Here is a 23,139-nt window from a genome sequence, read left to right as displayed (position 1 = left end):
CTGCTATTGTCAGCCCTTTTGAAGAGTTTACTCCCCTCCTGGAAGTAAGCTCCCTTATAGCAGGGCGTTGGAACTACATGATCTTAAAGGCCCCTTCCAACCCAAACCATTCAATGATTCTATTACACAGATTAAGATTCCACCAAAATAACATTCCTGAATTCACATCTGGGATAGGGGAAGGGCTCAGCCCCATGCCGGGCACTGCACCTCTCGCTGGGGCGGGCCGAGCCCTCACGGTTCCGCTGCGCATGCCCACCGGTGCCGGCTGTATCGGCCGTGCCGTCCGCCCGTCGCCATGCGGCGCTCCCCGCTCTGGCTGCGCTGCCGGGCGGGGTAACCGGGTGGGCGGCAAAGAAGCTCCGGCTCTCCGTTTCCAGCCCGGCAGCCGACTGGAACGGGAGTACAAGGCGAACCGCAGCTCCTCACCGTGGAGCTCCCTACGGCCTCAGGATGTGGAAGCTGGTGCCCGCCGCAGGAACAGGTGAGGGCACTGCGGGCCTGGGGCCCGTCCACTCCTCTCCCGCGCCTGGGTTCGGGTCGGCCCCTACCACCTCCTCCTTGGGAAGCTGGCACGCTTAGAGATTCTGCTTTCGGTTTCCATTCCGGTACCGGGCAGGGCTCCCTTTTTCACTGGAGCCCTGATCTCGGTGGCCGTGCCCTGTTATTCGTGCTGGCGATGAGGCAGACGTGCCCTGTTAGCTTTGCTGGCGATGCGTCCCAGGGTTGCTGCCCTTGGGGATCTGAAGTGCTGAGCCCAAAGGCAGAGGTCATTCAGTCTCTCCTTCCAGGAATGATGTCTGACTTTTATGTTGATGTTTCAGGGACCAAGTGTTGTTTTGTTTCTTGAATGCAGTTTTGAGACAGTCATCACTGCACTGTTGTTCATCACAGAATCACAGAATTGTAGGGGTTGGAAGGGACCTCTTAGAGATCATCGAGTCCAACCACCCTGCCAAAGCAGGCTCCCTACACCATGTCACACAGGTAGGTCGTCCCCAGGCGGTCTTTAAAATATCTCCAAGAGAGAAGGAGTCTTCTCACACCTGCCCTGGCAGCCTGTTCCAGTGCTATCCAACTTGATGATAGGTATTTCCATAATGCCAGGGTGCAGGCAATTTCAACTTGAATGCCTTTCTCTCATCTTATAAAAATCAGTCACATCACTGCTGTATCTCCTTTTTCTTGCTTCATTAGGAGTGACTTAAGGATGCTTGGTTTACATCTAAGTGACAGCACTATCTATTTCACACAGAATCACAGAATGACCCGGGTTGGAAGGGACCTCAAGGATCATGTAGTTCCAACCCGCCCTTCCTAGCAGGGCCACCAAACACACACATTATTTGTACTGAAATGAATAGAGTTTGATCTCTTACTGCCTGGAAACCTCTCCAGCCAGGACACTGGTATTGTTCTTGTAGTCAGGATGATGAGTTCTGAGCTGTACTTATTTGGACAGTTATTTGTATTAGAATTTCGTCACTAATTCATTCATTTTTATCAAGAAAAAACTTCTGAATCACTGTTTGTGGGTGACCTACACCTTTTGGATGTCTCCAAGCCATGCCCTCTTTCAGCGTTGTCTAGATGACAGAAAGTTACAACATAGATCAGAGACCAAACTTACAAAGTACCTGTTTGATTTACAATGCAGATCTTTCAGCATCCTTTAGGGAGGCATTTTTCTCTGAGACACTTAAATTAGTCCCTAAGTTATATACTGTTAATAAGTTATGTATCTGTAAAGTTTGTGCTTTGTGTACTTCTTCTATGAAGATGTAATACGAGATAAAAGAAATAAGGTATTAGTACAAATATTTAGTACCACCACTTTTGTTACTGCTTTTTTTTTTTAATTATGAAATCCTATCCTTTCATAACAGACAGAGGAAGAAACGGGTTTTGTCTATAAATAAAATGCATGATTCTGATCAGGCTAATAAATGATGCATAATAAGGTATAGACATGATTAGATAGTTTACAAACTTCTGAATTGATTCTAAGTTCTTTGGGTATTCTGGTGTTTCTTGTAAATTTATGTTTTTCTGTCTCTTGTTTATTTTCAGGAGAGCCATTTCGACTTTTAGTTGGTACTGAATATGTTGTTGGACGCAAAAATTGTGCTATTTTGATCCAAGATGATCAATCAATCAGTCGAAGTCATGCAGTTCTGACAGTAAATCATCCTGAAACAACCCAGGTAAGTAGCCAGCATTTTACAGTCAGTTCTGGAGTGCATGTTTCACTCAATTACTGAATTGCACTTGTGTTACAGTTTCTCTGGATATTTTGAAGCCAGTCAACCAAAATTCCTTCTATGTAACCTGTTTCTGATGAACTACCAAGGCTTATTTATGTTTATTTTCAGAGCCAGTCTGTTTCAGTCCCTGTGTTAACAATAAAAGACACCTCCAAATATGGTACTTTTGTTAATGGATCAAAATTAAGTGGTGCTTCAAGGTCTTTGCAGTCTGGTGACAGAGTAAATTTTGGAGTCTTCGAGAGCAAGTTTAGGTAAGAAGTGCTCAGACTGATAATAAACTACTGAGTGGAAAATAACAGCTTTCAAAAACAGTGTTTTAGCACGTCATACAACTTGATGAGTGATAGAACACTACGGGAATTTACCTGTTGAGTTTTCAGAAAGCAGAGGAAACAAATAATACTTTCCTGTGTTCTACGTCATGCTTCTGAAAGCCTTTTTAGTACATATTTTTATAATAATTAATTTTGAAATGCATTTAATTTATTAAGATAAGTGTATTTATTTACTGTTGGTGTTTTAAAAGATGTCTTCCATGACTTTCATGATTGATATGATTACATAAGTATTTTCTCCTTTGTAGCCTATCCCAAGTCAAATCATAGAGTTTGATATTCTCTAATTCTAAATGGACAGTCTACAGATTCAAGTGTAAGAGCAGTCTCAGGAAAAGGTTTCTTGAGCTTGGATTTCATCCTATATTTTCAGCTCTCAAACCTTGCTTCAAGCACTGATTCTCATTGGTGTCCTTGCTCTTTCTTAAGATCAAAAGTCTCAAGAATAATCATTTGAAACATCAAATCAAAAATCTGCTTATTTTTCTCAGTAAAAATCAGTTACTTACTTTCATCAGGACATTTTAAAGCACAGTCATTGATTTATGTAAGAATTACAGGAGTCTGTTTATTTATTGGAATTCCCTGTGAAACAGGAGTGATTCATAAGACTGCTTTGTTCATTATAATGCTACCAAAGTTACTAAGGCATTCTCTTTTACTTGTTCTTTGCAGAGTGGAATATGAATCTTTAGTTGTCTGCTCCTCATGTTTAGATATTGCTCAGAAAACTGCTTTAAATGAAGCCATCCAGCAGCTCGGAGGTCTTGTTGTGAATGAATGGACAAAAGAATGTACTCACCTTGTAATGGCATCAGTAAGAGTTACTGTTAAGGTATGTTGAGTTTACATGTATTGATCAGGTTGGTTTGACTTTTTGACTTTTTCCTGTTAAAGAAATTAAATTCTAGACCTGCTCAAGATTATGGCAAAAAGTTGTATTTAACAATTAAGAAATTTCAAGAAATGAAGAAAAATCTTTTTCTTCCCTCTCAGTGTTGCTGTAGCATTCGTGGGAAATCCTATCTGTCATTAAAAGAAGATGGTCTTATTGGCTGGTTGGTTCTTTTCACAGAATCACAGAATGCCCCGGGTTGGAAGGGACCTCAAGGATCATGAAGCTCTAACCCCCCTGCCTGACAGGGCCACAAAACTTCCACGTATATTAGATCAGGTTGCCCAGGGCCCCATCCAACCTGGCCTTGAACACCTCTAGGGACCCCCACAACATTCCTGAGCAGCCTGTTCCAGGACCTCACCACTCTCCTAGTAAAGAACTTCCCCCTAACATCCAATCTAAATCTTCCCTCTTTCAACTGAAAACCGTTTCCCCTAGTCCTGCTATTGTCAGCCCTTTCAAAGAGTTGACTCCCGTCCTGATTATGGGTACCCTTCAGGTATGGAAAGGCTGCAATGAGGTCACCCTGCAGTCTTCTTTTCTCCAGGCTGAACAAGCCCAGCTCCCTCAGCCTGTCCTCATAGGACAGGTGCTCCAGCCCCCTGACCATCCTCATGGCCCTCCTCTGGACCCTCTCCAACAGCTTTTTTGTGCGTGCAGTTATTCTCTTTTTTGTTTGTTTTTCAGGTCTTTCTTTTACGACTTTGTTAAATTTCTCACTGATTTGGTTCCGCTTTTCATGAATATATTAAGTCTCTTCCCACTGTACTGTAGCTCCCTCTCCTGTGCTGACAGCAGCTAACATCAGCCTACTGAGGGTATTGGGATGGTTATAAAAGAGCAACAAATACAAAAATTGTTCTCTTTTGGTGGGAGCCTGTGCAATTTTTTTCTTTCTGAATATGGAACTTATTAATATCTAAATTAATAGAAAACATTAAAGTTTGCATTATTCTAGTTGTGTCAAACAAATCTGTCTAATCAGACAGTATTTGCTTAGATTTTAATTACTAGTATTTGCCTAGTGCAGAGGCTTGATGTGTGCTGGTTTTTTTTCATTTTTACTGATGTTATCATTAGGTGCCATATACAATTTCAGAGCTTCGGTTAAGACAGCAGCTGAAAGCTGTGCTGTAAGAAATTAAACTGACATTTTTTTTCCATAGCAAAATCAAGTACAGTTACATTTGTATGATACTGCTCACATCACACAGATGTGATATGATGTGTGCAGATGTCTTTGTGATCTAGTATAAAGCTAGTCAGTTGAACCACATTCTAGATAGGCTTTTTCTGTATGTTAAACATGTACCTTCTCTCTTCTCAGACGATATGTGCTTTGATTTGTGGACGACCAATTGTAAAACCAGAGTTTTTTAATGAATTAATGAAAGCTGTTCAGTCCAGGCAACAGCTGCCAACTCCTGAAAGGTAAGTATTGCTTTCAATGTCACATAATTAATTTTATGTGAGTTAGATTATCAAATAACTGCACACTTACCTGTTGTTACTTGGCAGAATATGTGAATTACAATAGCTTTTTTTGTGGAAGAACGCCCACCATTTTAATCTTTAGGCAATTTTCTTCTCATGCCTAGACTCATAAGGTGAGATCTTGGGTTTGATTATATGCTTAGAGATGTTACTAACTCTAGATAGGAGCTTGTTGTCAGAGAGGTTGCTATAGCAATCTCTATGCTGATGTGTTTGAAGCACTACTGAAGCTCTTTTGGGAGTTGATAGATTAAAGTGAAGAAAATTAGATTTGTGCAAAAAACACCATATTAACCTTATTTCATTATAAAGAATATTTCTTCCAGTAAATGCTTAGATTATGAATTTAGTCATAGACTTGTAAAATCTTTTGGATTGGAAAAGACCTTCAAGATTATGAAGTCCAACCATCAATCCAACCTTACCTGCCACGTCCCATCAGTCAAGCATGTCCCTCTGTGCTACATCTGCCTGTCTCTTGAATAGGCTGGGGGTTCCACCTCTTTGCTGGGCTGCCTGATGCAATGTTTGACCACTCTCGCTGTGGAAAAAAATTACTTCTAATGTGCAAACTAAGCTTTCCTTGACACATCCTGAGATTATTTGTTTGTATTCTGCCACTTGTCACATGAGAAAAGAGCTTGTAAGTTTTGATCAAAACAGGTTAACTTTACCAAAATAACAATTTTTTCTTTTCTTTACTTTTGAGACTTAAAGATTTCAGAATTTCATGGATTATGTTTCTTGCTTAAAGTCTGTTCATCTTTGCTAGGAAAATTAAAATATTGTAGCATGTACGCTTGTATGTATGTACATGTATATGTAGAATTTCTTAAGCTGCTAAATCTGTTTCTGGGATTGTGTTTCAGCAGTCAGGATGTATAATCAGTGATTAGGAGAATGATAAGTCATCATAAGCTCTGCCAGACCACATGGATAAACTGTCTACCAGTGCTCTCACTCCTTTGGAGCGTATGCCTTCACTGTGGTGTGCTAAGTCTGTTGTAGCAGAGAACGTGTGGCTGTGAGAGCCTGTAAATACTGTTGTATTTTCAATAAAATGCTTGTCTTCATTCTAGAGGCATTTTTTTATGATAAACACATACTGTCATTAACTAGAGCTGAGATCAGAGATCACGAAAGTTAGAACTTCAGATTAGAGTTTTGCTTCTACCTAATCTGAGCCCTCAGTGTCATTTTCCTTGTACTGGGCACACTAAGAAGTTGCAGAGTGGATCAGTTCAGTTCTCTTTGCCACCAGCAAAGTGGCATAGAGTGTACTTATTTTCTGTTGCATTAATAGGCTGTCACATAGCATAGTAGAACATAATGTTCTCTGTCCAATACAAGAGAAACAGGAGTGGCTATCCCAGGTGAAGGGTAGTGGAAGCAATATGTCTGGGCAAGCACAGAATGAAATAGCAATCAAGTCTGTCAGTATTGTTGGTGGAGAATGTAGATGTTTGGAGAACTGATGTTTTAAGATAGGAAGGTTGAATACTTTACGAAGATGGTTCTTTTACTTACTGAGATAGGAAGTGTTGGTCTGAGCTTAGATATTGAGAAATGAGAGGTTCTGTTTTCTCTTAATCCTTTGAAGAAATATTTATATAAATAGCTTTAACAGAAACAAAGTAGTGAAGTATTTTAATTTCTCAGCTTACAGCTAAAACAGAAGGGACTGTCAATCAGTACTGATAGAAAAATCTAAATTTTCTAACTTTAATGTTTGGTTTTTACAGCTTTTATCCTTCAGTTGAAGAGCCTTCCATTGGTACTGATAACATGGATTTATCTGGACATCCTGAAAGGCAAAGAATATTCAGTGGAAAAACTTTTGTATTTCTGACAGCCAAGCAGGTAACTGGGCTTTACAATGCAAAGATGTAGGGGGACAGCTGAGCATATATTCTATTTTCTCTGGATTCAGGTTTGTTCTAGGTCCATCAGGAAAGATTTATGTGTACTTTATCTTTTTACATGAAAACAACCTAATTAAGATGAAATGCAGGAGTAGAAACAGAATGCATCACATCTGCATTAATACATGAGCAACAAGATTTGTGCTGGTAGGTTAGCATACTTCTCAATGAAAGTATTTTAAGAGTGTTTTAATTGCATTCTTTTCTTAGCACAAGAAACTGGGTCCAGCAGTTATTCTTGGAGGAGGAGAAGCAAAACTGATCACGGAGGGAAGAAAAGAAACTTCTTTACTGGTTTCTCCTGAAGTTTGTGTTGTTGATGTTGGGATGGCAAACTTTCAGATCCTGGGATCTGAGTCCATGAGAAACTGGACTGATTCCATTCTGACTGTGTTGGAAAGGTGAATAGTTGTTCTCTTGCACAGAGAGGGGATTGTTTTAGAATTTCTGCAGTTATTTTAGTCATTGCATTTGCATATGTATGAATGCACCAGTATACTTAGATGGATGTTGTTTTAAGTGCATGGTACAGGAGCTAAAATCTCTTGAAGCGGGAACTGGAGGATTTGGCAGTTAGGGATTTGGGTGGTTTTCTGGAGGAGGTTCTTCTACTTATTGAGTTGGTTTGAAATTAGAGAAGGCAAGCTCTGTTCCTGCTGTTTAGAAAAAGTTAAAGATTAGTATATTCTAAAAATGGGGGATGTATCATTAATTCTTTTTTCAACAGTCATACATATTTCTTGTTTTCCATGAAGTACAGGGCGCTTTGAGGCCATGTGTCTCAATCCTGTCTATCTACTTGCATAAATTGACTGTGAAAGGTACCTTGTGTTATACACACACACACACCTATTTTTTTTCTTTTTTAAGAGAGCAGGCTGTTTGTAGATGTTAGTACTTTTATAGTACTATTGTAAACTATCAATGAAAACATAATCCTAAACCTTAATAGCTAAGTCTAGTCACCATGAATTTCTATTCGGAACAGAGATAACATCTATATTCAAGCTCTTCTCATGGCTGTAGTACAGTAAAATGTGTGATGATCATTTTGTATCTTGACATATATGTACTTGTTTGCCTTTTCGGCTTTCAACATGTATTGAGACACTTATTTTTATGTGTTGACTTTCTATATGTTAACAGCAACAATCTCAGGGCTATTCCTGAAGCAGAAATTGGATTGGCAGTTATCTTCATGTCTACAGAAAGATACTGCAACCCCCAGAGGCAGCCTGATCACAAAGGTAATTAGAAGAAGGGTAGTACTAAGTTCAAGCAGTAAATAAGTAGCTTTTTTTTGGTACAAGTAATGTAATGCCAAGGTTCTTTTATTTTGCAATACCACTGAAATAGAACGATGCTGCATGAAACATGTATGCAAATCTGAGGAGCTAAATGTTTTCTCAACAGCTTGCTATAAGCTACATTGAAAATGATGTGACCTACAGGTGTAGGTTTAAAATGAAAGAAAAGTATCATCTAAAGTTAAAGTGAGGAGCAGATGCAGTTATTTGACGTTTCAAGGAAAGATACTTTAAAACAGTGTTCTGAAGTTGGTAGTTTCTGTAGCTGCTAAATCAATGTGTACGGTAATGGTGAATTCCAAGAGATTCTATCTTTTATGAAAAGGCTGGGGTAGTGAGTTAATAGGCTGAGGTTAGAAATCTAGAGAATAAGAACTAAATTAAATTGTAAAGACTTGTGTTCTTTACACATAGAAGTATTTACTGTAGGGAAATCCCCCCAGCCCCCAGTTCGAGTTCAAAATCAAACCTAATCTTAGAGCAACATGTCAAGACAATGAGGCAGCGTTGCCATATTTTTTAAAGTAACAGTAGGGGGAATGTAAACTCTGTGTGTTGTCTTGAAGCGTAAGTCATATTTGCCAATAGAACAACAGTGAAAGTCTTTGGGAGACAGATTATATGTTTTTTTGGTCTAATTTTCTTTTCATTCTGCTTCCAAAGTTGTTAGAATGAAGTTTGTTACACATAATTCTGACAATTTAATAGAATAATTTTAGGTTCTATTCTTTTCTACAGAGTGATAGATCAGGTAGTAAATTCTACAACTTAAGTGTTGTTTTGTTGCTGTTGTTATTTGAATGTTTGTTTTGTTTTTTAGTTCAGTAAACACCATGAATTTGTCCTTACACACAAGAGCATTTCTTATTCAAAAATGTATTTTGAAGAGAGAAAGATATGGCAGCAATACTGGCAGAGGACTGATAAATGTTTTGATTGACTCGAGTTCTTATATGAATAGTTTATCTGTAGTCTGTTGTCTATCCAGTGAAGCTTAGGGAGCAACACAAAATAAATGGACTCTCACATTAAATTTAATGCCATTAATGCAGCAGGCAGGTAAATAAATTAGAAATACCAAGTCTTGTTTTCCTGTCTGAACGATTCAGTTAGGTGAAAGTTAAATTATTATGTTAAAAGATTATCTATATTATTTCAGGCTAGCTATGTTTGCAGTTTATTTGTCAAGGGGGAACAAACTGTAGTGCTTGGAGGATAATCAGAAACTTTTATGTACGTGTTGCCAATCACAGATATTATAAACAAGACCTGTTTCTCCAATCTTGACTCAACAATGAATGTCAAGATACTAATACCTTGCTCGTCTAACTTGAAGTAGACATGTAAAATCATGTAAGATGTGGAAATATGCCTTGTCTGATTTATATATTTTGGCCATAAATAATTTTCTACAGTACTTCATTCGTATTTAAGCAAAATTCTGTTTCTTAATTCAGTGAAATGTTTAACCAAAACCAGACCCTAGAATTTAGTCATTTAGAACATGGTTTCTTCTAGTTGGATTTTTGTTCGTTTATTTCTTGTTTGTTTTTACTAAATCTACATGACTTTTTAAAATCAAAACTGCACAAATAGGCTTCTAGGGTTGAGCCCCCAAGTGGCTGAATCACCATCCCTGGATGTGTGTAAAAACTGTTTGGATGTGGGGCTTAGGGACATGATTTAGCAGAGGGTTGATAGACTTAGCATGGTGTGGTTGGGCTGTGGTTGGACTTGATGATCTTTAAGGTCTTTTCCAGCCTGAGCAATTCTTTGATGCTATGAATACGATTTTCCAAAGTCTCACTTGATCAGTTAAAGTGGTTGTGTGATATTACATGCAAAGAAAAGCACTGGATATTAATCTTTTCGTTCTTCTCTTGTGTTGATCTTGCAGCTGTAACTGCAAGTACTCCATCAAGAGCAGGGCCAGCTATATCTCAGAGTTTGGCTGTGGATGACACAGTAATGCCAACTGCTGCCGCAGATAGCAGTACATTATATGTAGCTGATACAGAAGAGCAGACATGGTAAAGTATGCATGGAAATAGTTTCTGAGCTTTGTAGACTACATGATTATCATAGAATGGCCTGGATTGAAAAGGACCCCAGTGATCACATAGTTTCAACCCCCCTGCTATGTGCAGGGTCACCAGCCACCACACCAGACTGCCCAGAGCCACATCCAGCCTGGCCTTAAATGCCTCCAGGGATTGGGGCATCCACGGCCTCCTTGGGCAACCTGTTCCAGTGTGTCACCACCCTCAGTATGAAAAATTCCTGTTAATATGTATCCTAAACCTCCCCTGTCAGTTTAAAACCATTCGCCCTTGTCCTATCACTATCAACTCTTGTAAACAGCCGTTCCCCCTTTTTAAATGTTCCCTTCAAGTACTGAAAGGTCACAATGAGGTCTCCCTGGAGCCTTCTTTTCTCCAAGTTAAATAATCAAAGTTTCCTCAACCTTTCCTCATAGGAGAGGTGCTCCAGCCCTCTGACCAAAGTGGCACTTCTCCAAGACCCACTCCAAGAGTTTCACATCCTTCCTGTCCTGGGGCTCCAGGCCTGGATGCAATACTCCAGATGGGGCTCACAAGAGCTGAGTAGAGGGGGGCAGCCAACTCTCTCCCCCTGCTGACCACCCTTTTGTTAATGCAGCCCAGAACACAATTGGCCTTCTGGCGCACACTACTGGCTCATGTCCAGCTTCTCATCCATCAAAAACTTGCAAATAAAGCACTCTTCTGTGGTTGAGGAACTTCATCAGCGCCATAGACAAAGGCACACACTGTTCAAAATGGTGCTTACTAAATTGCTGTCATTTGTCTGCAGTGAGGCAATTTCTGCTTTCAAGTGATAAATAACAATATGGATTAATAAATAGGAATGTAGATGTTGCATATCTGACTATCTTAATTGTATTCAGAGTTTTCAAGCCATTTTGTGATAATGAAAAGTAAGTATTATAGCAGATTTTCAGCATCAGATGTTAGCACAAATACATTGTTGGTAAGTATGTTCATGAGTTTTTAAAAAAGCAATATTATGCAGCAGTGTATATCAATGGTAACTTTTTGTGTGTTCACCTAATACATGTTTTTCTTCTCTGCTATAGCATGGAGATAGAGAACACTTCTCAGATGAAGGGGAGAGAAAAAGGGGCTTTCCAACAAACTGCTATAAAGGAGAACCCGAGTACAAGTGGCAGTGCAAATACAGGAACACTGATATCTAAAGTGAACAGAACATCTGGGTTTAGTCAAAAAAATCATCCAGTATCTCCATCTAAAATTTTGGAAGTTGATAAACCTAGAGAGTGCACTCCACGTCAGCAGTCTAATTCAATTACAAATTACTTCCCTGTAGCTAGGAAAAGGTATGTATGTTTTTGACGTTACTTTTCGTATAGTTTTGTTATTGCTGTTCCTGCATAGCTCAAGTGGTGTATGTTTTATTCAAAACAGAGTTAATGAAAAGCTCCTGAAAAGGGAAAGCTATTTCACAAGAGTATTTACATTCAAACTTCATGGTGCCGTCATTTAAACCTCAGGAGGCTGCTGTGTTGCTGATGCAGCTAATCATATTCAAAGACATTTTTGTAATTTCTTTTTTTTTTGTAATTACTTTATGGCTAAGGGAAAGAGCTGAAGAAGGAGAAGAAACTTCTTTACCCAAACTAGCAAAACTGGAGAAAAGGCCGTTGCCTGTTTCCAAGTGCACTGAATCCTCAGCTTCACCAACATGGAACAGTGAAAAAGAACAGCATCGAAAGGGAAATAACATCCAGCTTGGAATGGAACGTGGTGAAGTAGCAAGTGATAAAACTGGCACTAAAATTACTTGTAGTGAAAAACCTGCACTGAAGAAAAGAAAGGAGTTAGGTGATGTATATGAAGATGTAGAGACTCTAGAGATGGTGTTTGAAAGCAGAGACCTAGACTGGGAAGAGCAATCAGCAAATGGTGAGCAGGAAGCTCAAAGCAATAAACGAAAGAAGAGATGTCTGGAAACCAAAGACATCAGGATGGAGGAAGGAAATATAAAGCAGAGAGAGGAGAATGAAATGTTGGTAAGTTACATTCTTCTTACATGCCTGATCTTGAAGTTTATGACTGTATGTGAAGGAAGCAAATGGCTACTTTAAGGATAAGGACGAATTTTCATACATCACAGTTTTACACCTAATTGCTTTTTTTTTTTCTTCTTTTTTTTCATTTTAACATTGTTTCCTTGTGAATTGAAAGCTGCTTGTATTCTGACGTTTATCCTCTCTTTTTGCTCAAAGCAGTGCAGGCAGAATGTCAGAATATATCAGTGGTCTAATAACTTCTCATGGTGTGCATTGTTGTGTTAATTGTAATGTTAATATAGATGCTCAAATAATACGCAGTTATATATAATGAATTTCCTGAAGAAACTTTTACAGTGACCTCTTCTGTTGGATAATGCTGTGGTCTTCAGCATCTTTCAACTCAGAATTTCTAGATGTGACGTGGAAGATAATTAGAATTCCCGCATGAGGCAATTCAAACCCTAAATGCCCATTAGAAATGAATAAATGGTGCCACTAAACAGTATATACAGAATGCCTGGTAAAATATGGGCAGGCTCAGTGTCACATTTTGCAAAGCAGTTCAGAAGTTTTGCAAACATACCACTTGAAATAAGAGCCAGGTGGCAAAACTTGGCTCATAGAATCATAGAATTACCCAGGTTGGAAAAGACCTTGAAGATCATCAAGTCCAACTGCAGCCTAACCAGAACCCTAACTCTAACAACCCTACACTAAATCATATCCCTCAGTACCACATACAGAAGGCTGTAAAGAAGTTCTTCCTAATATCCAACCTAAAAAACCTAAACCTCATGTTAGTATCTGGTGACCAGATGCCAAACTTCAACTCAAGAAGTTCCAAAATATCAGCCTTCCGATTTGTGTAGCTTCATCATAGTGTAAAATACTCTCATTCCATATTCATTCCCTAGTTTGCAAATTGATGAGCCCTGCAAACTTTAACTTGAATTTTAATCTAAAAGTTACATAATTTTAAAAGCATATTGCAGTTCAGTTTCCTTTATTTTTAATCTAAACATTTATATTTGACTTATTACCCTGTGAGGAGCAGAAACACAAAGTAGTCTAGAGAAGAGGAAGAGGATACACTTTATTCATCATGTAGTTAAGTAGCTTATGATTCATTTTTTCAGTTCTCTTGTTTTTCAGATTAAGGTATTTTTCTAAGAGAGATGTTGAAAAACAGCCACTTTAGTGGTAGAGAGGGAATTAAACCAAACTAAAACATTAACAAAAAGAAAGAAAAGGTTTCTATTTAAAAAATTTTAAAGATCACTGTCCAGCCAATTCTTACACTGTCCAGGCAGTGTTTAAGTGTCTTCTCACTAGTGACAAGTGACAGGATGAGGGGAAATGGCCTCAAGTTGCGCCAGGGCAAGTTTAGGTTGGATCTTAGGAAGAACTTCTTTACAGAAAGGGTAGTTAGGTACTGGAATAGGCTCCCCAGGGAGGTGGTTGAATCGCCATCCCTGGTTGTGTTTAAGAGCCGTTTGGATGTGGTGCTCAGGGATATGATTTAGTGGAGGGCTGTTAGAGTTAGGGTACTGGTTAGGCTGCGGTTGGACTTGATGATCTTCAAGGTCTTTTCCAACCTGAGTAATTCTATGATTCTAAGTGCTGTAAGAAATGCACAATTGGGTAGCTGGAGTTTGCAAGGCAGCATTATCAATCATGCATCCATAGCTGATACCAGCTTAATGCTCTTCTCCTGATACTTGAAATTGCTTCTGTGAGGTCTGAATTTTGAACTCTGGTATAATTTTATAAACTTCTTTTTTAATGTTTCTAGCTGGCATGTTTTTAAAGACAAGGATGTAATCTAATTGTAGAGTTATTTCTTTGTTATTTTGTTTGGTTGGTTTATTCTATTAGAGAGGAAGTACTTTCCCTTGTGTCTGGCTGTACTGAGTGACTGAAATGGTTGCTTGGAATAGTCTTAGGGGTTTTTTAATGATCTGAGACGTTCTGCTCCTCTGATCTTGTAGAGTGACAAGGGAGGAAAAATTCTTATATATAACTAAATTGTTCTTTTATTATTTTAACTGCACACTGAATTTTTGCTGAGGAAAAAGTCTTCTAATTGATGTGGATGTCCCCTCCATCAAGGGTGGATGGGGCTTTGAGCAACCTGACTTAGAGGGAGGTGTCCCTGCCTATAGCAGAGGGTTGGAATGAGATGATCTTAAAGGTCCCTTCCAACCCAAACTGTTCTGTGTTTCTGTGATTAGCTAACAAAGACCTGTTTTCTTCAGATAAATCATGTTCTCTGTGAAATACGAAGGGTTCATGATAAAAGCCCACAGGCACATTACCTGTTTTCTTTAGGCATAGAAGCACTTTGCTTGCCTGGCAAGACAGATAATGTGGATAACTGACTTAAAATCTGTGGGGTGCATAAAGCTGACCTGATTTTCTTCAACCACTAAAAGCCATTTAGAGGAAGCAAAGCAGATTTAACCTTTGAGATGAAGGCAACCAACAGAATGCTTTCCTGTCCCAGCAATTGAATTGACTTTTTACACATGCACCATTTAATGAAATTGGAAATTCTACTGTTTATTATGTTCATAAGCTTTTAAATATTTTGTAGAACGTGGCAGGACTTTGAAGATGTGCACAAAGTATTTGCTACTTATGTAAGAAAAAAAGCATGTCAGCAAAAAATCCTCATTTATGACACAAACCAGATTTATTACAGTGTACATAAAACCATGTGATATTCTAAATATAGCATGCTTCATTATGATTTATTTTCTATGTATTTATATTGATCTAAATGTGCAGAATGTAAAGAGGCAGAATGAGATTTTATCTAATTGTCGCTATAAGTTATGTTTAATTCCAACCTTTACTCAATAGAGAAAAGCTGAAGTTGGATCAGTTCTGACTCCAGAAGGGAAAAATGAGATCAAGAAAGAATCATCAGTCTTGGTAAGAAACAAATTAATTGTAAGTTTCAAAGTTTGAGAATTGTTAAGAAAATACACAAAAATTTTGCCGCTAAGAACATAATACTGGGAAATCATAATTCAGGGTAAGGAAACTCGGGAGGTAGAACTCCTGAAAGTAATCACACATAAATTTGAATAGTATAGACCAACTCAATGACTTTGTAAAGGCAGAACTGTAGTTTGTGTTTATATAAAGTTGTTTTTTATGGATATTTGAGATGACTGAGATTACAGAAACCTAGTGTAATTGTATTAACTTTTCAATGTCGTTAATGCTGGTACAGATGTTTATGTTAGGTAACTACTTAAAGACCAGACAAGAATGGCATCTCCTTGTCTGCTCTAAGGAGGTCAGAACTAAACTGAAACAGATGGACCGCTGGGAAAACAAATGTAACATATGCTGGTTAATAGTAAATAGCATTCTAACTGTTATAGGTGAAATTACTGCAGGAGTATGAATCAATAAAAGAGAGGAGAAGGGAGTATCATAGACTCATAGAATTACCCAGGTTGGAAAAGACCTTGAAGATCATCAAGTCCAACCACAGCCTAACCATAGTACCCTAACTCTAACAACCCTCTGCTAAATCATGTCCCTGAGCACCACATCCAAACAGCTTAAACAGCTCCCCAGCTCCCTCAGCCTCTCCTCGTAGGGCTGATTCTCCCAGCCCTTCACAAGCCTCGTTGCCCTTCTCTGGACCTGCTCCAGTACCTCCATGTCTTTTTTGTACTGAGGTGCCCAAAACTGAACACAGTACTCGAGGTGAGGCCTCACCAATGCCGAGTACAGGGGCAGGATGACTTCCCTGGTCCTGCTTACCACACCATTCTTGATACAAGCCAGTATGCCATTGGCCTTATTGGCCACCTGGGCACACTGCTGGCTCATATTCAGCTGACTGAATATGAGCATCAGCACACCAAAGTCCCTTTCCATCAGGCAGCTTTACAGCCACACCTCCCCAAGCCTGTAGGGTTGTCTGGGGTTGTGACTAAAATGCAGGACCCGACACTTGGTCCTACTGAAACTCAAAAGTTGGGAATAGCTGGGAATGGCAGTGCATCAGAAATGGAAAGATTCTGTAGAAAGAAGAGTGGAGTTAGTCCACAAACAGCAGGATTTTATTTTATTTTTTTAGCATGGTACGCAGTACAATTCAAGAAGAGGGAATGCTGTGCAAGTATACCAAAGTGCAGGGTTATCTTAGATTAAGGAACTTTTATTACCATGAAATAGTAGTGCTGTATCTCGGCTAAAGCTGTCCCTGAAGATATTGTAAGTATGTGTACTTGTTTTCCACCCCAACTTCATTTTAAATCTACACAGATCTAACCCCAAGGTGCAAAGGATGCTTGCAGATTTGCTGACAAATGAGCATTAGCATGCACAAGATAAAGCTGTTTCATTTATCAGGTTCAGTTTATCGTGACAGAGGTGGTCTAAAATTAACTCTGTTTCTGTTAGAATGAACAATTAAATTACTCCAGGTTAGAGGCAGAGTGTAGGAGAGAAGTAATTCTCAGATAATAGCTTCACTGCAAAAAAAGTGTAGATATCCAAGTAAAACAAGGTGCACTAACCTCAAGGTTATGATTGCAGTTTTTTAATAATCCTGTGCTTTCAGCAGATGTAAATATGGGAGGAATAAATTCACATAGCATCAATCTCTGATGGTAGTGTATGAGAAGGCTGCGAGAGATACCATTGCATGTCATTTTATACGCTTAAAGTGCTCCATTCTTTTTCTTCCCACTGAAGAACCACAACAAACTCGAAGATGACTCCAGCCATCTTCCTAGCAGACTTCTGTTGACTGAGTTTCGATCGCTGGTTGTCAGCTGTCCAAGAACGAACAGCCCAACTATTGGCAATACCAGATGCAGGGGACAGAACAATTTCAAAACGTTCAGAAAGGTGTGTATTTGAAATGGTCACAAGATGGCACTGTTTAAAATGTTTGGAGTTATTTCCTTAATGCTGTAGAAATGTTCCTTAATACTGTAGAAAAAATATCCTGAATATTTTTTAATTGATAATAATCACAGAAAACTAAACAGTTTCAGCATCATACTACATTATTAATAAGTACATATATGTTTGTATATATGCCGTAAATATCCCTAAGGAGGATATATGGTTTAAGATCACTGGAATTGCATTTCACTGAAATCTAACAATATTCATCAAATAATGAAGCTTCCAGCTATCTGTGAGTAATCAGTCACTTTTGAAAGTATTTGAAATTTCTGATAGTATTTTTGTTGCCATCCTTCTGTAATAGGTGTTTATGTATTTTGATTTAAAATAGATTCTATCAGGAGAAATCGGTTTATAATGTTTTCAGATTAATTTATTTCATAATTATTCAGCTATTTTTTTTGTTTCCTTTGGCAAAAGGAGGCACTCAGTAGCTTGCAATAAATACTTTTCTCCCTTCAGTCTCCCTTAAGTATAATGTCTGATGAATGTTATTCAAACGAAGACTGACTTTCATTGCTGACCTTTTTCCTGCGTTATGCTTGTCTTGCATTGCAACTTTAAGAATTTATTGTCTGCAGGTCCCTTATCCAGGGGCAGGACAACTTCCATACATAATTGGAGGATCAGATTTGGTTGCTCACCAAGCTAGAAAGAATTCAGAGCTAGAAGAATGGTTAAGAGAAGAATTGGAGGTAAGGAATTTTTTTCTCAAAGATGAGCAAAACCGAAACTTCACTCCTGAAAGTGGTCACACTGACCTGTGGTTGTTTCTGATATATGTGGAAATTTGACTTTATTTCAAAAGCTCAGCCAATTGGCTGTTAGATGTGCATTAGAAAAGTTACTGAAAGCCAGAGGTCAGAGGTAATGCTAGTTTGGTTTTTTTTTTTTGCTGGTAATTTGAATGCATTTTACATCAAGAATTCACATAATCAGAATAATGATTTAAATCAAGATCAGTAACATGAAAGAGGGATTTTTTGTTGTTGTTTTTTAGTAACTAAAATAAGGAGGATGATAAGTTGTGATTCCTGCAAATGTGACAGAGAGACAGGAAGAACTTCTGCCTAGTAATCTTTGTTTGAATTGATACAATGTGCAGTTGATATTCTGTGTTCTCTTGAACAGAACAGAAAATACCTGAGTAAAGTTCCATTGCAATATTCTGAGAAATGCACTGAGATGTTTTATTCTTTTTTTTTCCCTTTTTTTACACAGAAGTTACAATTTTATCCCAGCACTTCACCAGCACTTTCATTTTCCAGTACTTTCTTTGAAAATACTTGCTGATGATCCATATGTTGTTTCCGTGGCCTGATCAAGATCCCATTGCTTATTATTATGTTATTATGGATGTAGATAATGCTAATTAAAATTTCCCTTAAACCACAATAATCAGACAAAATTTCCCCTATTTCTATCATGCTTTGAAAAACAAGAAGCTAATTTCTGACCAATTCACGGACTAATCTGCTAATTGGCATCAGTAGCCAGCCTTGACTAATGAAGTTTATTATCACGAACTTAAGTTGAGAAAAAATATGTTAGCCCTTAATATACAGTGCTGAAAAATCTTATTTTGTCAGGAGCAGAATCGACGTGCAAAGGAAGAATCACTTGCTGATGATCTCTTTAGGTAAGAGGTTTATATTTATGTTTAGGAAAGGTCTATATTTCATCACATCATCGTCATTTTTTTCGGACAAATGCCAGTTCTACAGAAGGCTATTTCTTTGCCTGTTCTTTTCAAAATCTCACGTATTCCCATGTATGCAGTTATACTCTGTAACAACTCTCGGTGATTTTCCTTATGCTTTAAACTTCCACTTTTTTTCAGAATTACTGTAATATTTTAATTAGAACATTCTCAAAAGAGAATGTTGCCATTTTCTGTCTCATGCCTTAGTCCTGTGTGGAGCCAGAAGTCAAAACTTTTGGTGATACTGGTGGGTCTCTTTCAGTTCCTCAAGATATTGTGTGGTTCTCTGACACAAAGACTGGAAAAGATTTCCAAAGTCAAGCTCTGTGCCATTAGTGTTTGCCTGATGAAATAGTTTGGGGTGAGATTTAAGCTGGTCATCTGAATTCCTGAGAAGCAGTTCTGGAATTTGTGACTTTAGTGCTAGCTAAATGTACTTGTCTGTCTTTTGATGAGGAAACTAAAGCAATGGAATGATATTTCTTACTCAGGAATATGATTTAGTGTAGGGTTTTTAGAGTTAGGGTTCTGGTTAAGCTGCGGTTGGACTTGATGATCTCCAAGGTCTTTTCCAACCTGGGTAATTCTATGATTCTGTGATTTCTGTGAAAGAAGTGATCATCAAAGTGATCTTTTTTAACCTTTGGAGTAATTACTCCCAAAAACTTAACAGTGTATAAATACATTTAAATGCTATATTTCCTGTGCTTTTTAGCATAATTCATTATATTTACATCTAAAGTATGTCCATGGTTTTCTTCCATTAACCCTTGTTTCAGTTGTTTACCACTTTTCTTCATCTCTCTTTTGCAAGAGTATAGAAAATCATTTTATTCAATTGATTTCTTGTCTGGTCAGTTTCAACTCTAATCTTATTTCAGTGATTTATAACTGCTTTCCAGATGCTCTAGGCCAAGTTTGCTATTTTACCCAGTTTTTATGTCTTCGGTACATTTATATGCATGTCAATTATGAATACGGTTATACAAATATATGGCGCAGCTTGATTGCTGTGCTAGAAAATTAACTGATCCAAAATATCTTGATTAATTTGAACCTTTTGAAAGCAGTGGCTGCTTAGATAATTGACGTGCATTCATGCTTAGAGCAGTTTTGACCTGAGCTCCAATTTATTCAGGATAGTGACGCGTACAGAAGTTTCCAAAAATACTAAAACTGTTTAATGTTCAGCAGTTCGTAACCTACTTCTGATTTTTGTCCTTAATCCTGAGCAAAACTGGTTGGTGTGCTGCTAATGTTAACAGCCGCAATTTCCCCTGAAAATTGCATTTGAAGATGAAATTAGAAACAGTTGTGCTCCAAGGTAAAGATGAGTTGGAAAGAACTGTGCCTTCATCTACTTCTGATTCAGTACAGAGAGAAACAGAGGAGGAAGGCAAGGAAATATCTTTCTGCTAGGACTACAAATGAATGGATTATGCTTGGTAACACCCCTTTGCGCACTTCATTCCCTTTTCCTGGCAAGGTCTTTTGTTTCTTTGTACATTCGTGCCAGCAGTGGAATCTTTGTAGCTTTTTTTCTGCTCCACGCCACAGGCACTGTAGAGTTCCCTTTCTCAGATGCTCTTTGATTTCATTCTGTTTGAAAAACATCATCCGTGATTCATTTAACATGAACAATGGCTGGAGGTGAGACAGGGAATTAAATAGAAAGGTGTTTGTGATGGTCAGTGTCAGCTTCTCCATATAGAGTTGCAGATGGGGTTGAAACTGGAACCCTGCCATCAGGATACCAAGCAATGTCTCCTCTGGTTTTATCTGTTCTTCAAGACCTCCAAATATGTTTTGGTGTCCAGGATACCCTTAAATGTTATAATTGATTTGTAACCATTCTGTAGCAATGAAGTCAAATGAGACTGAGTACAAGGGGCCTCATTTTAGTTAGCAAAACTTTAATTATTTTCTTATTTTTATGTGAAGAAACAATAAACCACCATTTGTCTTCTGACCTGCCATGCATTCTACACTAAAAACTGTACATTTTGCTAGAAGATTGTGAAGAAGGTGTTTTTTGTCCAAATGGCCGTCAAAATGGCACCATACAGAGTATCAACATGTGTACAAACCATTCAGAAAAGCTTACCACATTAACAGCTTGTATTGTTCGCTAGTAGTTAATCACAGAATCACAGAATTGTAGGGGTTGGACTCTCTAGAGATCATCGAGTCCAACCCCCCTGCCAAAGCAGGCTCCCTACACCACGTCACACAGGTAGGCGTCCAGGCGGGTCTTGAATATCTCCAGAGAAGGAGACTCCACCACCTCCCTGGGCAGCCTGTTCCAGTGCTCCGTCACCCTCACTGTAAAGAAGTTCTGCACATTCGTGCGGAACTTCCTATGCTGTACTTTCATCCCATTACCCCTAGTCCTATCTCCACGCACTACTGAAAAGAGTCCAGCCTTGCCACTATGGCTCCCACACCTCAGGTATTTATAAACCTGGATCAAGTCCCCTCTCAGCCTTCTTTTCTCAAGGCTAAACAGACCCAGTTCACAGAAATAATAATAATAATAGAGCGTTGCTTTCAAAGGATACACATTTCATGTGTGAGAGCAGTGACTTCTGCAACGGCTTTGTAGTTATACAGTGATGTAATTTGGCTCAGAGGTTGGGACATTTTCCTGCCTAAGCAAAAAAAAAATTCCTGATGAATGAGGTCAGGATTAGTGGAAGTAAAACTGCCTGATCATTTGTTCTGCCCATAAGTTATTCACGCATGGGTAGGAAGCATATCAAATTTCAAAGAAGTGACCGAGGATTTGGGGAGGTGAAGCAAAAATGGAGCCAAAGAAGGCCATGGGGTGTAGCACAGGGAAGTCATAAACGTAGCGCTGTAACTCAGAAAACAATTCTTTTATCCAGAAAGTAGATACTAGTAACTAAAAGTCAATCGGAAGCTGTATAAAGGAGGAGATAAAACAGGGAATTGCTGTATGGGAGTAGGAGGCAACAGAAGGATTTTTGCTGAATGAGTTTTGGCCAAATGTAGATTGCTGTGAACGTACAGTACTGTTCCATCCCCCACCTCTGGAGTTTTTCAGGGTGTCTCAATAATACATTGATACATTACACACTTGGAGAATCTTCTTATACATGGGATAGATGGAAAGATTTTGAGTAGCTAGGAAAGGAGTCAGGGAAGGGTGTTACCTTTAGCTCATGCACAGGTTTTAATGCTGCGTTCTTCAGTCAAATTGTAGCGACCATAGTTAATCACATAAGTGCAGTGTGAGAAAGGACTAAATGTTGCCCCATCCCTTGTTAGGTCTGTATAATCAATTGCATTGCATTCTTATATTTATGTATCGCAGAGCTATGCCTATCTGTGACAGCTTCTTTTTTTGTTGCAGATATGATCCTAATGTGAAGAGGAGAAGATAAATTGTGACCTGAATTTACAGCAGTTCTGTATTAAAATCTGTCTTCTGCTCCACTGATATGTTTGCTGGTTACAGCATGTAATATATACATATGTATGACTGTCTGAGCTATCTGTTATTGTATGACTTGTTTTTAAATCTTGGTTTTGTTACAGAAAAAGAGAAGTTTCTATCAAGGATTGTACATTCAAGACCTTAATATTTTCATGTCAGAGCAATGCTTAGGATTTAATTCCAGGCAGCTGTTTTCTAATGTTTCATTTTCTATAAATTGGAGGGGGCTATGGGAAGTAAGGAAGCTAGGATCAGGCTTTTTTATTTGTGGAAAGGCCTTGTTAATTAATTAGCTTTTTGTATGTTATCACTTTTGTCTTACACTGAAAGTTTTTGAAGACAAAATCAAGACAGAAGTTACACCAAACCTTAAGTATTTCTTGTTTATTTGGGTACAGATTTAATGTTAATCAGCTCCAGCTTCTTCCTGTTCTTGAAGCTGGTAACAACAAATTACTTATAGACACCAAATTTTTTTTGTGATGGCAAATATTGAAACAAAACTTAGTATTAAAAAATGAGAGATCTTGCCCCATTATCAGTATTCAGATAGTCAATATTTATGACTATCTGATAATGGGGCCAGATCTATTTGTTTCAACCCTACAGCTGGGCTAGAAACAGTCCTGTAAACTCAGGAAAAATTTACAACAGCAGCAAGCAGTTCAGTTGATTTTTTGTTTCTTTCAGAGGGGAGAGAAGCAATGATTGTTTCTTTCTCCTATTCCCTTTCCTTTGCAAATAGGA

General features: G+C 38.4%; 1 protein-coding gene across 2 annotated transcripts; it reads left to right on the top strand.

Moving 5' to 3' along the window:
• Nucleotides 1-267: 267 nt before the first annotated feature.
• On the top strand, nucleotides 268-22,759 carry NBN (nibrin). 2 transcript variants are annotated; one of them, XM_015855912.2, is made up of 16 exons: nucleotides 268-484; nucleotides 2,071-2,204; nucleotides 2,373-2,518; nucleotides 3,278-3,437; nucleotides 4,828-4,931; nucleotides 6,737-6,854; nucleotides 7,127-7,317; nucleotides 8,063-8,163; nucleotides 10,121-10,253; nucleotides 11,339-11,599; nucleotides 11,860-12,292; nucleotides 15,158-15,229; nucleotides 17,015-17,170; nucleotides 17,815-17,928; nucleotides 18,823-18,872; nucleotides 22,309-22,759. In XM_015855912.2, the coding sequence occupies exons 1-16, from the start codon at nucleotides 454-456 to the stop codon at nucleotides 22,337-22,339; spliced, it is 2,235 nt and encodes a 744-aa protein (XP_015711398.1). In that variant the 5' UTR covers nucleotides 268-453; the 3' UTR covers nucleotides 22,340-22,759. The 2 variants fall into 2 exon arrangements, with proteins under 2 accessions (XP_015711398.1, XP_015711399.1); XM_015855913.2 differs by lacking the exons at nucleotides 268-484; nucleotides 2,373-2,518 and having other exon boundaries at nucleotides 2,092-2,204.
• Nucleotides 22,760-23,139: the final 380 nt, after the last annotated feature.

The sequence above is a fragment of the Coturnix japonica genome, chromosome 2 (genome assembly GCF_001577835.2).
Source record: "Coturnix japonica isolate 7356 chromosome 2, Coturnix japonica 2.1, whole genome shotgun sequence".
Lineage (NCBI taxonomy): Eukaryota > Metazoa > Chordata > Aves > Galliformes > Phasianidae > Coturnix > Coturnix japonica.
The sequence above is the reverse complement of the archived record's forward strand: the minus strand, read 5'-3'. Positions and strand labels throughout refer to the sequence as shown.